Here is a 13,226-nt window from a genome sequence, read left to right as displayed (position 1 = left end):
TCATAATTTTTATACCATTATAATAATTTATTAATCAAATAATAATATACCTTAAATTCTAATTTAATATTCATTAATTAATAAGTATATTATAAATAATAGGCATTACATTTGACATTTTTGAATTTTATTTTTAATAAAATTATTATAACTAATTAGTACGTCGAATAATGACATTGTTAAAAACTCAAATACAATGTACAACCGAGTAAATAATGATATGATTAAAAATAATAATAAATGGTAAAATAGTAAGATAAAAAAAAAAAAAAGGAGTAAATAAAATGAAAAAAATAAAATAAAATAAAATATGGAGGCAAGTTTAGGATAAAAAAAGATAATAAAAATAGCAAGGTGGGAGAAATAAGAACAACACTCATGTCTATTCCCACCTTTTTTTTCTTTTTCAAAAATCAAATGCCTTGAATGGTTGTTTTTAAATTAACCTTGTAATTTTCAATTCAGTTTCAATGAAAATTTATCAAAACTACCAATGATACAGCATGCTTCTCAAATATTTATATATTAAAAAAAAGTTCAAATTCTATTGAATTTGGTTTGGTTTTTTTTTATTTTTTTTGTTCAATTTTATCAAAGTGTTTTCAAAATATTTATTTTTGTTTAAGTGATTATTTCCGTCCATATTCCCAAAATGTTACCATTAATTTTTTTAAAAATTAGTTGGGTATGGAAATTAGTTTTGTTTCAAATTTTTGGAATGGAAAAAGAGAGAAATAGGCATGGGTTTCAAGAGCCCTTATTTGTTTCAACTGAAAAGTTTTACCCGACATTATTTTGTGGGCAAAACCGTTCCAAACTCGTGGGTTTTTTTTTTTTTTTTTTCCCCTTACTTTCTTTTTTTTCTTTTTATTTTTTATTTATTCGTCTTTCTTTTTTTTTTCTTTGTTTCTATTTTATAATATATTATTATTTACTCCAGATTGATTTTGAGCTACTATTTATGATTAATTATTCATTTCGATGATTATATTAATTATTTAATTTTTTTTTTTTGTATAATTATTTATTTGAGAATAATATTAGTATTATGACTAAACAATGCATATATATTTATTAATAATAAAAATTAAAATTAATATTTAAAATATATTATTATTTTATTAATAAATTATAGAATAAGATTCGTAATATCTCATTTAATATAATTTCTCTACCAAATTTTGAAATATAAATTGGACTAAATATTTAGCATTAAAAATTTAAATAATTTCATTAAAATCATTGAGGATAATTATTAAAAATTATTATAAAATAAATTCAAAACCCTAAAATTTAAAGTAGGTGAATGAAAATTAAATTAAATTATAATGAGCTACCATTATTCTAAAATTATTTTAATAATATAGATAGTTAAGGAGAGCTAATTATCTAAAATTAAATAATATAATAAAGTTGTTAAAAAAATACTTTATATTATATTTAATTTTCTGACATTCTATTTACCAAATCATAAAACAAACTTTGAATCAAATGGCTCCTAAATGGTTCGAAGGGAGACTACTTCTAAACCTCTTACTCATCAGCATCATCCCCTAAATATTCAATATGCATGCTCTATTTACAGAAAATAGGACTAGAAATGACCCTCTTTTGGAGAATCTGTTGCAGAAGGCCGTAAAGATGATGGATGTGGCACTATTCTAAGAATGGCCTATAGGATGTTAAAAGCGGTAATGAGGTTGCCTTAGCCCAGAAATTCCTAGCAATTCATCAGCAACTCTTTATCTTTAATTACCTGGCGGACGAAGAAGTCCCCAGTTGAGAGCCATTCCAAAACTACAACTGCGTGCCCAAATAACAAATACAAGTTGCAAAGGATGGTAAGTCAATAACATTGAGTCGGATGTATACATACATGGTGTTCAAGTTGCTAGTGAACCGTTTGCCAATATATAACACTATTAGTAGCTTACAAGCTACACCAATCGTAGCAACAATCACTTGCCATTATTACTCATTGTTTAAAAAATTCTGGAGGTAACACACCTCCCGACCACAAATAATGTACCTCCAATTCTCAACCTGCAAACTGGCATCTGCCAAGTATATTTTTTTTTTTCTTTTTTTCTTTTTTTTCCCCCAAACCATAACACACACAGACTGCCTCCTAATCAAGTTCCAGCCATTTTTTCATCCTTTCGTAAACTAAATACGTAATGCTTGCAGCCGGCACAACTTTAAGTAAATTGGGCAAAAGACCTTTATAGAAACCACCATAGCCTTCGCGCTTCAATGTCTGCCAAAATACATCTGTCATTCCCTGATAAGCAGCACCTCTATTTGAACTTTGGGCTTGCATTCTGAAAACAATTCCAAAGTACCTCAATCTCAATCAAAACCAGAATCACAGATACTATTGTTTACCTTTGATTTTACTACACGAAGAAATGGGTAAAGTAAAAGGCATCCATACCTCGTTCGAATAACTTGCAATGGGTAAACACACGTGGCCCCAAGAGCTCCAGAGATTGTTCCACAGGCTAGTTGCACGAGAGGTCCAGGATCTGATGAAGTTTGGGTGGGAAAGGGGGGTTACCATAACCAACATTAAGTAACAGGTAAGCAAAAAAAAAAAAAAAAAAATCACGCACCAGAGTCTTGTAGAATATATGTTTTTGATACATCTTTCAATGTCTCATAGGCAGCAAGATCAATGCCAGCATAAGGGATAATGCCAAGAAGGGAAGGTACAAGACCTTTGTAGAAGACCCGAGGTCCCTCGTGAACCCAGAGGTCTTTTGTAAGTTTTCCTAACTTCGGAACCTTTTCACCTTCACAAGAAAAAGTCTGTAGCCGAGTTTTCAGGAGATCCAAAGGATAGATAGCAGTTTGAGCGACTGCACCCGCAATACCACCAGAAAAAAGTCTCCCGGCAGTTCCAATGTCACGCTTTTCTTCATCTCTACTGTTCGCAATCATACCCTTTAACATCTCATAAGTGTAAAATTTGATGGCACTTTCAGGTGCAACCTTCACAACATTTAGCCCATTACCTCGGAAAAAACCCAAGAGACCATCTTCCTTCCATATCTTCTTTATAGCTGGCATAATCCATGCTCGGGTTGTCTGTACTTGCAAAACCACTTTAAGTCGATCTAGAGGAGCTGTTGCAGTACGAGAAGCAGCTCCTGCTATACCTCCAGCAATAAAGTACCTGAAAGGATGGACATACTTACTGATGCCTTCTGGAATTACAGCCTGTTCTCCAATATCTACAAGGCATACCCTTTCCCAGTGATGATATATGTTTTCAATGGTAGCTTCATGTGGATAAAATAGAAGAAAGTCCCTCCACTCTTCAAAGGTTATGATTCCATTATTATCCTTATCAACATGCTCCACAAACCGTGCAAGTTCCTCGTCATCAATTTCTATACCTAAAAAATTAAAACTACCAGGGACATAAGATGACAAGATGTGTGACATACTGAATCAAACACAATACTGATCACTGAGGAGAAGAAATGTTAGTCAAATTAGACAATGGAAAATCAATTTAAATGGTGTCAGAATTAAATAATGAAATTAATTCTGAACAGGTTAGGAGATAGAAGTGACAAATAATCAAACAAGGTATTGGTGGAGATACGGTTCAATTTATGCACCATATTACCCATCATTTAAACTAAAACGGTTGATGCATTGCGCCTCATTGACCAAACTAAATTTCCAAAAATAGGTGTGGTTAGACATTAAGCAGCAGTCAGTATCAAAATCTAAGAAACTATAAGGAATTCAAGTTGAAATTTTACTATGACGACACATCGACAAATTCCTAGGAGTGTCATACAACATAAGAAGCAAATAGCTAGCCACACATTGCCAAATGTGAAGACTAATATTAAACAAAATGAAAAGGCTTAAAGTGATAACCATATATTTTTATTTATCCTTTGTGCATACATACAAAACTTGAGCTCCTTCTAATTGCCCGCATTTATCTACATTAGCCATTTAGAGGGGGTCTGTCCTTTGTCCTTCAAGGAAAAATCAATGCATTACTATCAAATAATCTATCTCAAGGATAAATTTAATACCTATCCAGGTTGTTGGAGAAACATCCGAGATATATCCACTATTTTGATTCATATTATTATCCATTCCCATTATTTTGACATTATGCGTATTTATATGAACATATATTAAAAGGATTTGCATTTAAAATTTAATATGCTCTCAATGATATAACATATAAATATCAAGACAACAGATTCTAATTTATTTTTATTTCAAAATACATAAAATTGTGAAATGTGATTAAACAATTTTAGAAACTTGAAATGAGGATGCTGACAATCATTTTTTGTCCAATTTGTTCTTTCTCTAATAATAAACATCAAACACAACCCTTAGTTACACTTTTTATACTTTTCATTAATATAAATAATAGACCATCATAGTTAAATTAACATTCTTAAGAGGAAAATTTGGTATGTAATTTTAAGTGTTCAGTAAATAGTTTAATATGGTCTTCTTTTTTTTTTAAAAAAAAAAAAAAAAGATATACAAAGTATCATATAGCCATTTAGAGCACTCTTAGAAAAAATTAATTAATTATCTTAAGTATTAGCTTATTAAAGTATTTTAATCACATTACTATTATATATTAAAATTTCTTAGTCTTCAATCAATATCAATTATATACATCTATATATCTAACATATAAATATATATAATCAACCAAGAAACAACCTATCTTTTATCAATAATATAAATTTATGAATAATTTTCTGAATTGCATTTTCTGTCTAGATAAAGAACTAACACTTTTAACATGTTTTCCCGTGTGTTACCAATTTTCATGGAATTTTTAAAAAAAATGCAAATGTTCATAGAAAGTTCAAAAGAATAAATACTAATTTTAATTCGTATGAAAGAATTTTAGAGAGCTATTAAACGGTAGTAATGAGTAATATACATCAAATGTGATTAAAAAGAAAGAACAGGGTGAAATAGAAAATGAGGCAGAGAAAGGTATAGTATACCAGCCTGAACAAGAGCATCCCACAGCTCTTCCGGAAGAATACATCCATTGTGCTCAACATCAATTGCTTGAAAAATTCGGTAGAGCTCTAGTTCCTTAACATCCATGTAGCGGCGAAATTCATGGTAGTCTACCCTGCCATCTCTATTGGCATCACAGACCTTCAGGAGATCCTTAGCATATTTGTATTCGGCGGGTATTTGTAGAGCCAACAATCCAGCTTCTATCTGAGCATAGTCAAGATATCCAAGGTTGGCAGCATCAAAAAAATTAAAAAGACTACGGGTCCGAAGATCCCTTTCCTCCTTGGACTCACGCAGTGCAAGGAGCACATGTTCTAGGGAGATAGGTCCAAGCTGTTTGACAGGATTGCAACAGTCAGTAGGACGCCGTGGGTTTCCAGAAAAAGCAGCCTCTTTGGCGTCCATGTTTTGAAATACCAAGGTGATCTCTGGTCTGTAATAGATGATGGGTTAAAAAATCATCGTTCAAAACTTACTACAGTTCCCTTAATTACAATTATGTTTTTCATTGGATACTTAAACACATTAAAAGGTGTACTGTGAAATAGATGAGTGTAGAACAAAAAGGCAAGTGTTCAAGCAGATGGAGTGTTTCCATCAATTACCGAAAATTCTACAGCCTCATACAATCTCAAGCTTAAATATTTCATTAGGACAACAAAACTACAAAGGGCCACCAAGAAATGACTAAAACGTTAAGTATCCTCCTGGCATTGTAGATTATATTTCAGTATCACCATAAACAACTAAAATAAAAAATACATTTCCAACTTCATTGGTAATTACTCAAAATATGACGATTGCCTGAACAGACGAGAGAGACAAAAAAAATTCTAATATGTAATAAACAAAAATTGTCCCCGAGGATTTTAATTACCACGTAAAAAAATAAATAAAGGTAAAGAACCGTTCAAAATGAAATAAGACTTTGAAAACAAATAGTAGTAGTTTGGGTGTCTGAGCAAGAATCTTACTCCAATGTCCAAGGTTTAGCAGCTGCCTAGGTCAGTCTTCGAATGTAGTTCTGAAATGTTAGGATGGGACTCACTGTACACTAATATCCACCCCCTCCCTTCCCTGCGTCATCAAGTGCCGGAATATTCTAGTCGCCGGGGATAAGAGAGCCAAGTCCTAGACCAAAAGGTGGCACAGTGTAATCGCTGAAAATCCGAATGCGACCTCCTACAGAAAATACATACAGTTCAATTCTTTACATGGTAAATGTATCTTCTTATAGATGAGGGATGCAGTCGACTCAATTACTACATAAAAGAATAAATAACTCTCAAATACTCAGAAATGTGACTTGACATTTTGATATCAGATCTACTCAACAATCACAGGAATTGCAAATGTAATTGTTGAGAAAGAAAATAGCAGAGAGAGAGAGAACGAAAGATGATTTACAAGAAAGAGTCGTGGAATTAATTGTTAGCAGCAGAAGCGGAAGATCTCGAGAATGGAAAAAAGATGAATATTGAAATGTTTTGCGTACCCAGTTCCGCGGATCGGCTTCGAAGACTCTTAGCTCCTCCGTTGGATCTAAAAAAATGATGATATCGAGCCCACCCCAAGAGCGTTCCCGTAAATTTAAACAATAGGTAATTAGACTGAACGCTTTGACCAATAGGAACGGGCGGTTCCGGCGGCAAGAAGGCTACGGACGACGAATCAACAGACATAAGAAGCAAGAGAATAGGAATCCATATATACAGAGGGGACCATGTGCTCCAGCTTCAAGAATCGCTTGCTGCTCTCCATCTTGGTACTTCATGTACGCATAAATAAGACGATAAGGGTCTTCTGAGTTTGGGGACAGATGCCCTAACTTGTGCACAGAGAATTGTGGGTGATCGATGAGGCCCGATGTGACGAGATATAAGTTAAAGAAAATTGGTGTTTATTCTCCTCCTTTTTCTTTTGAGCTCGTCAACATTCGAGAGGTGGAATGCGAATCTTGATTAACATATATCACTTAATTGAGTTATTCTTTGGATCCTAAATTTAGTCTCTCTATTCAATTGGTTTGTGTTTACACCATTTTAACCCCCCAAAAAAACTTCTCACTCATTTCAATGAAACCAGATTTAATGCAAAATCAAACAAATAATTTAATTTAATGGATGAGGGTATATATCACCTAAAAATGTTATCAAAGAATTTTCTTAAAAAGTATGTGAACAACGAGACAAAACACGTTTATTAGTTACAACATATATTATTGTCCAAAATGTTACGTATTTGTAGCTCATAAGGGTAAAGACTATTATACTTGTGAGCCTTTAGTTGACCCCTTCGACAATGCCGTTTGGGCTGGCTTTGTTGCCTACAACATTTGGGCAATGGTTTGGGTATTTTCCTTCAATATTTTTGGGCTTCAACAAGGTTGTGATCACATTATCTTCTCCCTTTTAAATGGGGTTCATCCAATCAAAACGACAACTTAAAAACTAAAATGCATTTGAGGTAGCAAGACTGGAAATATGAAAACCATAATTTTTGACACGTTCCACTTTCCTCATTTTTTATGGTTACAACCTTCTTTTTTTTTATCCGCTTATATCAGCAAAATTAAAAGAAACAAGATCAAGCATAATAAAGAAATAAAGATACAAAACAAATATTTTTTAATTTGAAAGGTTACGGGACAGAAAAGATCAAAAACTCGTCAGAAAGTACGAAGGACCCGTTGAAATCCTAAAGAAAGTCGAGACTACATCCTACCAGATAACATTGCCCACATGGATGAAAATTCACTCTGTGAGCAACCTAAAACCTTATCACTCCGATCTAGATGATGTCAGCTGCAACGTCGCCACAACACTGAGAATCGACCTTATACAAAAGGACAACAAATAAGTCGAAGTAATCCTAGCCGAGGGGTTAGAAAAGTTGGAAGACGCGTTCGAGAATTTCTAGTCCAATGGAAAAAACTCCATACAAAAGAAATTAGCTGGGAAAGATCTGAACTTACCCACAACCCACATCAAAGATTTTGAACATAGACAATAACCATTTAGATGGGAAGGATGTCATAGTCATGTTTGTGCAAGACGTTTTGCCCATGGTCGCATGCCCATAACATGCATAACTCTATATTGATTTACTATTGTATTTTGTAATTGTTAGCCGACCTAAATGACCTAAAAAAATATATATTTAAGGGGGATCAAGGATTCATCAAACCTCAAACCTTGGTATTGTATTTATCATGTTGGGAAAGAATGATAAATCTAATCATTAAAAAAATTTATGAGATGTTTTACAGGAAAGATAGTTGTTTGGTTGGGCATGAATTTGCAGCTAATATAAAGTTGGCCAGATTGTTTTTGTCAGAGTGGTATATTTTAAAAAGAAAAATGGTTAAATTATAATGTAAGGAAGAATGAAAAGGGAGGTTGAGCGGGTAGCGAGAATGATGGGGCTGGTTGAGGCAAATTGTGGTGATGGTGTGTGTTTACTGTGTTTAGATGATAATGGATCCGGGTTTGTTGTAGTGAAGAGCGAATAGGGAGATATAGAAGGGTGATCCTCCAAATTAAGTCTCCTCCTTCTCCCGCCTCTAAGTATAAACCAACTAACCCTGGATTCTTCGTTTTGTTTTGTTTTGTTTTGTTTTGTTTTGTTTTGTTTTGTTTTGTTTTGTTTTGTTTTGTTTTTATTGGGCGATTTCTGACTCAGAAACAGCCGAACCGAGATGGGCAGGAAGGAAAGAGGCAATGAGCTAAGGGAAAAGAGAATGCAAGAGATATCCCTCACCAGGACCATTCCTTATTCCGATCACCAGAGGTCTCTTTCTTTTCCTTCTCACCATTCTGTCTTCTGCTCAATAACCAACACCCACATTTACTTTGTAGGTGGTGGTCTACAGAAACCATTGCCGTGGTTACTGGTGGCAATAGAGGAATTGGATTTGAGGTTTCAAGACAATTTGCAATGCATGGAATGACCGTCATCTTGACTTCAAGAGATGTTTGTGTTGGCCTTGAAGCAGCTAAGGTCTTACAGGAAGGTGGCCTCAATGTTGCCTTCCATCAGCTGGATGTCTTGGATGCTTTATCCATCAAACAGTTCGCTGATTGGCTACTACAAAACTATGGTGGTTTGGATATTCTGGCAAGTTAATCTTACACTCTACTTTTCTCTACATTCGTTTTTGTTTCTTAATTGCCCACAAAGAGGAGCGCTTAGATTTAGCAACATGCAGAATACCAGCTAAATATTGACTTCACACACACAAAAAAAATATATATGAATTTAGATGACATAACTTCCAAATGCACCATCTACGTCCAAATATGTTTGCAGATTAATAATGCTGGAGTGAATTTCAATCTTGGGTCTAGTAATTCTGTAGAGTATGCCCAGATGGTTATTGCAACTAACTATTATGGCACCAAAAATATGACTCAAGCAATGGTCCCCTTGATGAAACCTTCGTCTGCTGGTGCTCGCATCGTGAATGTGAGCTCAAGGTTGGCCAAGCTGAACGGCAGGCGGAATGTAAGTGCAACTTCTTCCTGTTTTTGTGTGAATAATAGGAGGAAGAAGAAGGTTAGCTTAGTATGTTTTCCTGTATTTCATTACAGAGAGTGGAAAATGTAGCATTTAGAGAACTACTCGGCAATTTGGATACTCTGACAGAAGAAGTAATTGATAGGATTGTGTCTACATTTTTGGAACAAGTAGAAGATGGAAGTTGGGAAACTGGGGGGTGGCCTCAGTTATCAACCGACTACTCTGTATCAAAACTCGCAGTGAATGCATACACCAGGTTAATGGCTAAAATATTGGGGGACCGACCCGAGGGTCATAAGATTTATGTGAACTGTTACTGCCCTGGTTGGGTGAAAACTGCTATGACAGGGTTCGCTGGCAATATTTCAGCAGAGGAAGGGGCTGACACTGGCGTCTGGCTTGCCTTACTTCCAGATCAGGCAGTCACAGGTAAGTTTTTTGCAGAGCGACGGGAGATAAGCTTCTGAGAGAGCAGATAGTCTCAAGGTAGAAACAGGGTTGAAGGAAATGCGATCAAAATAGATGAATTGTTTGATTTTTTTTAACGTAGATGAATAAAATTTGAAAAACAATCTTCCTTCCTACTTATAATCTATCTTCAAAACAATACTATACAATACAATACAATACAATACAATACAAACATGCAAACAATCTTTCTCATCGATACAAATAACAGGGATGCCTCCAATCATGAGGTGGGCCTGCATTTCCTGAGGAGGAGCATAAGGAGGAATTGTAATTGACCCCTCATTCAACCAAACATGGTTTCGTTGTCCAAAAGTCGGAACCAAACTAAAATATATAACTTGTCTTTCAATGCGACCCTACCAAATGTAGTTAAAAAAAGACTAAAACAAACCAAACCAAACTACCAACGATCACCACAGGAACACATGCCACCTTCGAATTGATGAAACCGGATCCGATCTCTCACTACTACAACTCTGCACAGCAGTGTTGAAACTATTTTTATCCATCTATGACAATCATCACACATCCGTAGGTTCTTTGATATACTGATTTTTGCCCCTGGACTAGTTTTCAGGATCGCATACGCCAATGCCAACTTTTCGCTGTGATATGACAAGTTCTCTTCCTTCTCCTCCTCAGAGATATCCATGAGAACCAAGTCTGTCACAGGCATATATCCCTCTGACCGACTTCTCTTCATCAAACGCCACACCACCTTGTACACTGCATCGCTTTCTGGATGCGATCGGTCACCTGACCTGAAGCTTTGAATGGAACCTCCCAACTCAATCCAGCTTTTTCCGCAACTCTTGCGAACTCCATTGCTTTTCATCCTCTCTCTAACTCTCTCTGCATGCTCCCATCTGTTGAGAGAACAATAGATATTTGATAGCAACACGTAATCTCCACTCCCACGATGAGACATGTTTGCAATAGCAACTTCTGCGAGTTCTTGATTTCTGTAAATTCTACAACCACTCAGAAGCGCCCTCCATGTCACAACATCTGCCTCTATGGGCATTGCTACGATTATGGAGTAGGCCTCCTCGAGAAACCCAGCTCGGCTATACAGATCAACCATGACTCCATAATGTTCGAGCTGTGGCTGAATTGAATAACGGTTTTTCATCCAATCAAAAAACCTGCGACCCTGTTCAATTAAGCCACCATGGTTGCAGGCTGTTAAGATACCCAAAAAGGTGACAGCATCAGGCAGAACATTCTCACGCTCCATCATCCAGAATACCGATAGTGCATCCATTGAAAGCCCATGAATCGCAAGCCCTTTGATCATCGCATTCCAAACTGAGATGTTACTGCGAGGGACGCTGCTAAAGATTTCCTTTGCAATTTGGATGCTGCCACACTTTGAGTAGGCGTCTATGAGTGCACAACTCAATATAGAATTAAGGTCAATTTTTTTCTGAGTCATCAGAGCATGAACCCACTGAGTGTTACTTGGAGCTCCGAGCTGCGCACATGCATTCAACACGGAAGCAAATGTAAACCCATCCGGCTGGATATTTGAGACCAGCATCTGCCTAAAGAATTTAAATGCCTCCTCATACCGTGCATTCTTCACACAACCTCCGATGATTGAGTTCCACGTTACCACATCACGGTAAGGCATTTTATCGAACACCCTTTTAGCAAGTTTGCATTCCCCTATTTTCATAAAATTGTCAATAAATAAGTTCATTGCAACTAAATCAAGATGTTTAGAGCAGAGTAGATTAAGAAGTTGATGGACCCGATTAAGGCAATCAGCACGTTGATAAGCTGATACTAGAGAGGTGACGAGAGTTGGGTAGTTTCCATATCCAAATTTAATCATTCTTGCATGCGTTTCAGAAGCGGTTTTGGAATTCGAGGGGGAGAGTCTGCAGGCTTCAAGAACACGATAAAGGGTTTGATAACCTGAAATAGAGTTTATGAGGGAAAAAAAAGGGCATTCAAATTCAACGGCAAGAGAAGCATATGCGCCACTAATTACGGAGATGGAAGAAGAAAAGTCACATCCGGGTGGAGGCAGAAGAGGAGAAAAGAGGAACTAACCTACCGTTACCTGCTTCTACGGTGAACTTAGAAGTAGAATTTGCGTGCTCAAGTTCATTAGAATTCCAGGGAATGGAAGAGGGAGGAGACGGAGGCAGAAAACAAATGCAGCGAATTGACATGAAATTGAGGAGTGCGAGAGGATTGGGAAGAGAAGCGCAAGAGGTATAGTGTACATGTATGGGAGAAGAGGTGAAAGGGAGTGAAGAAAGTGGAACCCTTGGAATTCGAAGGGGGCCTGGTAAAGCATAGGCAGAGGTAGCAAGAAGGGCGGAAGTAATCCTTTGGCGGTCCAAGTATCTCTGCTTCTGGAACATCTTCAGCTTACCCGTCCGGCGCCAATACAGCGACCTAAAAGACAACTCCTTCGCCTTCATTTTCCCCTCCGGCACCGATGAGCCGGGAACCACCTAGGCCTGGGTGGTTGTTCCAAGGTCTGACGGCTAGCCCTAGGTTTGACTATGCCCTGGCCCAAACTTGGCTCATGATCCGACCAAGTCCAAGCCTCGCTTACCTTTAAGCATGTCCAAGGGCTGGTTGGCTTTAGGCCCAAGTTCGCTTTTGAGGTCTCTTTTTTATTTATCATGGTAAGCTAGTAATTTGTCTTTATTTGTAATGTTGACACGTCATTCGCATTTAAAAATAAAATTAATGCTCTCCCTCTCTCCTTCTCCCTTCCCATTTTCTCTTACCTCTCTCTCATTTCTCCTTGGTCACGGCTTTGTAAACCCACCGTTTCATGATGTGATTTTTTGTCCTGACCCGAAATACATAATCTTCAAATCGTGACTAACATCAAATATGACATGTAATGTATAAACGAGAAATTCAAGGAAAACATTTATTTCAAAAGAATTTCAATCATTTCGTAAGAAAAATGTTTCTTTACTAAAAGGACACATGTGCGTAGGAAAAAAAAAACAAGAAAAGAAACATAAGAGACAAAGTGTACTATTCAGCAAACTAGACTGATGCCCCGGGACACGCTTCCTCTGTGACAATCCACATCGATCAACGCGCCCTCTCTAGACTCGACGCCTCACGTACCTGAAAAAATAAAGTATAACAGGAATGAGTATAAAATTTATGTAAGCCATCTACTTATAGGCTCTTGTCGCACCCTAAACATAAAATTTATACTCAATAAATCA

The 13,226-nt window shown here is 36.3% G+C and overlaps 3 protein-coding genes across 4 annotated transcripts; 1 reads left to right on the top strand and 2 right to left on the bottom strand.

Annotated features, from left to right (window-relative positions):
• Positions 1-1,829: 1,829 nt before the first annotated feature.
• LOC111485600 (calcium-binding mitochondrial carrier protein SCaMC-1-like) lies at positions 1,830-6,990 on the bottom strand. The gene is made up of 6 exons (XM_023132544.1): positions 6,524-6,990; positions 6,003-6,210; positions 5,007-5,461; positions 2,613-3,398; positions 2,435-2,525; positions 1,830-2,321 (listed from the first exon to the last, which is right to left on the bottom strand). The coding sequence occupies exons 3-6, from the start codon at positions 5,431-5,433 to the stop codon at positions 2,129-2,131; spliced, it is 1,497 nt and encodes a 498-aa protein (XP_022988312.1). The 5' UTR covers positions 5,434-5,461; positions 6,003-6,210; positions 6,524-6,990; the 3' UTR covers positions 1,830-2,128.
• A 1,696-nt stretch (positions 6,991-8,686) lies between these two features.
• On the top strand, positions 8,687-10,037 carry LOC111485563 (carbonyl reductase [NADPH] 1-like). The gene is made up of 4 exons (XM_023132487.1): positions 8,687-8,817; positions 8,886-9,144; positions 9,337-9,531; positions 9,618-10,037. Exons 1-4 carry the CDS (start codon positions 8,726-8,728, stop codon positions 10,011-10,013), a joined length of 942 nt encoding a protein of 313 aa, XP_022988255.1. The 5' UTR covers positions 8,687-8,725; the 3' UTR covers positions 10,014-10,037.
• Positions 10,038-10,110: 73 nt separating this feature from the next.
• On the bottom strand, positions 10,111-12,656 carry LOC111485562 (pentatricopeptide repeat-containing protein At5g50990). Of its 2 annotated transcripts, none has more exons than XM_023132485.1 (2): positions 12,080-12,656; positions 10,111-11,937 (listed from the first exon to the last, which is right to left on the bottom strand). In XM_023132485.1, exons 1-2 carry the CDS (start codon positions 12,450-12,452, stop codon positions 10,418-10,420), a joined length of 1,893 nt encoding a protein of 630 aa, XP_022988253.1. In that variant the 5' UTR covers positions 12,453-12,656; the 3' UTR covers positions 10,111-10,417. The 2 variants fall into 2 exon arrangements, with proteins under 2 accessions (XP_022988253.1, XP_022988254.1); XM_023132486.1 differs by having other exon boundaries at positions 12,086-12,655.
• Positions 12,657-13,226: the final 570 nt, after the last annotated feature.

This window comes from Cucurbita maxima, unplaced genomic scaffold (genome assembly GCF_002738345.1).
Source record: "Cucurbita maxima cultivar Rimu unplaced genomic scaffold, Cmax_1.0 Cma_Scf00010, whole genome shotgun sequence".
Taxonomy (NCBI): Eukaryota; Viridiplantae; Streptophyta; class Magnoliopsida; order Cucurbitales; family Cucurbitaceae; genus Cucurbita; species Cucurbita maxima.
Note: the sequence above shows the minus strand (reverse complement) of the source record. Positions and strands in the feature narration are given on the sequence as shown.

Excerpts from the sequence above, each read along its gene's own strand:
- LOC111485563 (XM_023132487.1), top strand. The coding sequence starts at position 8,726 with ATGGGCAGGAAGGAAAGAGGCAATGAGCTAAGGGAAAAGAGAATGCAA. Across the intron at positions 9,145-9,336 it reads ATGGTGGTTTGGATATTCTG|ATTAATAATGCTGGAGTGAA; the intron begins GCAAGTTAATCT and ends ATATGTTTGCAG. Across the intron at positions 9,532-9,617 it reads AGCTGAACGGCAGGCGGAAT|AGAGTGGAAAATGTAGCATT; the intron begins GTAAGTGCAACT and ends ATTTCATTACAG.
- LOC111485600 (XM_023132544.1), bottom strand. The coding sequence starts at position 5,433 with ATGGACGCCAAAGAGGCTGCTTTTTCTGGAAACCCACGGCGTCCTACT. Across the intron at positions 2,526-2,612 it reads ATATATTCTACAAGACTCTG|ATCCTGGACCTCTCGTGCAA; the intron begins GTGCGTGATTTT and ends AAACTTCATCAG. Across the intron at positions 2,322-2,434 it reads TTGCAAGTTATTCGAACGAG|AATGCAAGCCCAAAGTTCAA; the intron begins GTATGGATGCCT and ends AATTGTTTTCAG.
- LOC111485562 (XM_023132485.1), bottom strand. The coding sequence starts at position 12,452 with ATGAAGGCGAAGGAGTTGTCTTTTAGGTCGCTGTATTGGCGCCGGACG. Across the intron at positions 11,938-12,079 it reads CACCGTAGAAGCAGGTAACG|GTTATCAAACCCTTTATCGT; the intron begins GTAGGTTAGTTC and ends ACTCTATTTCAG.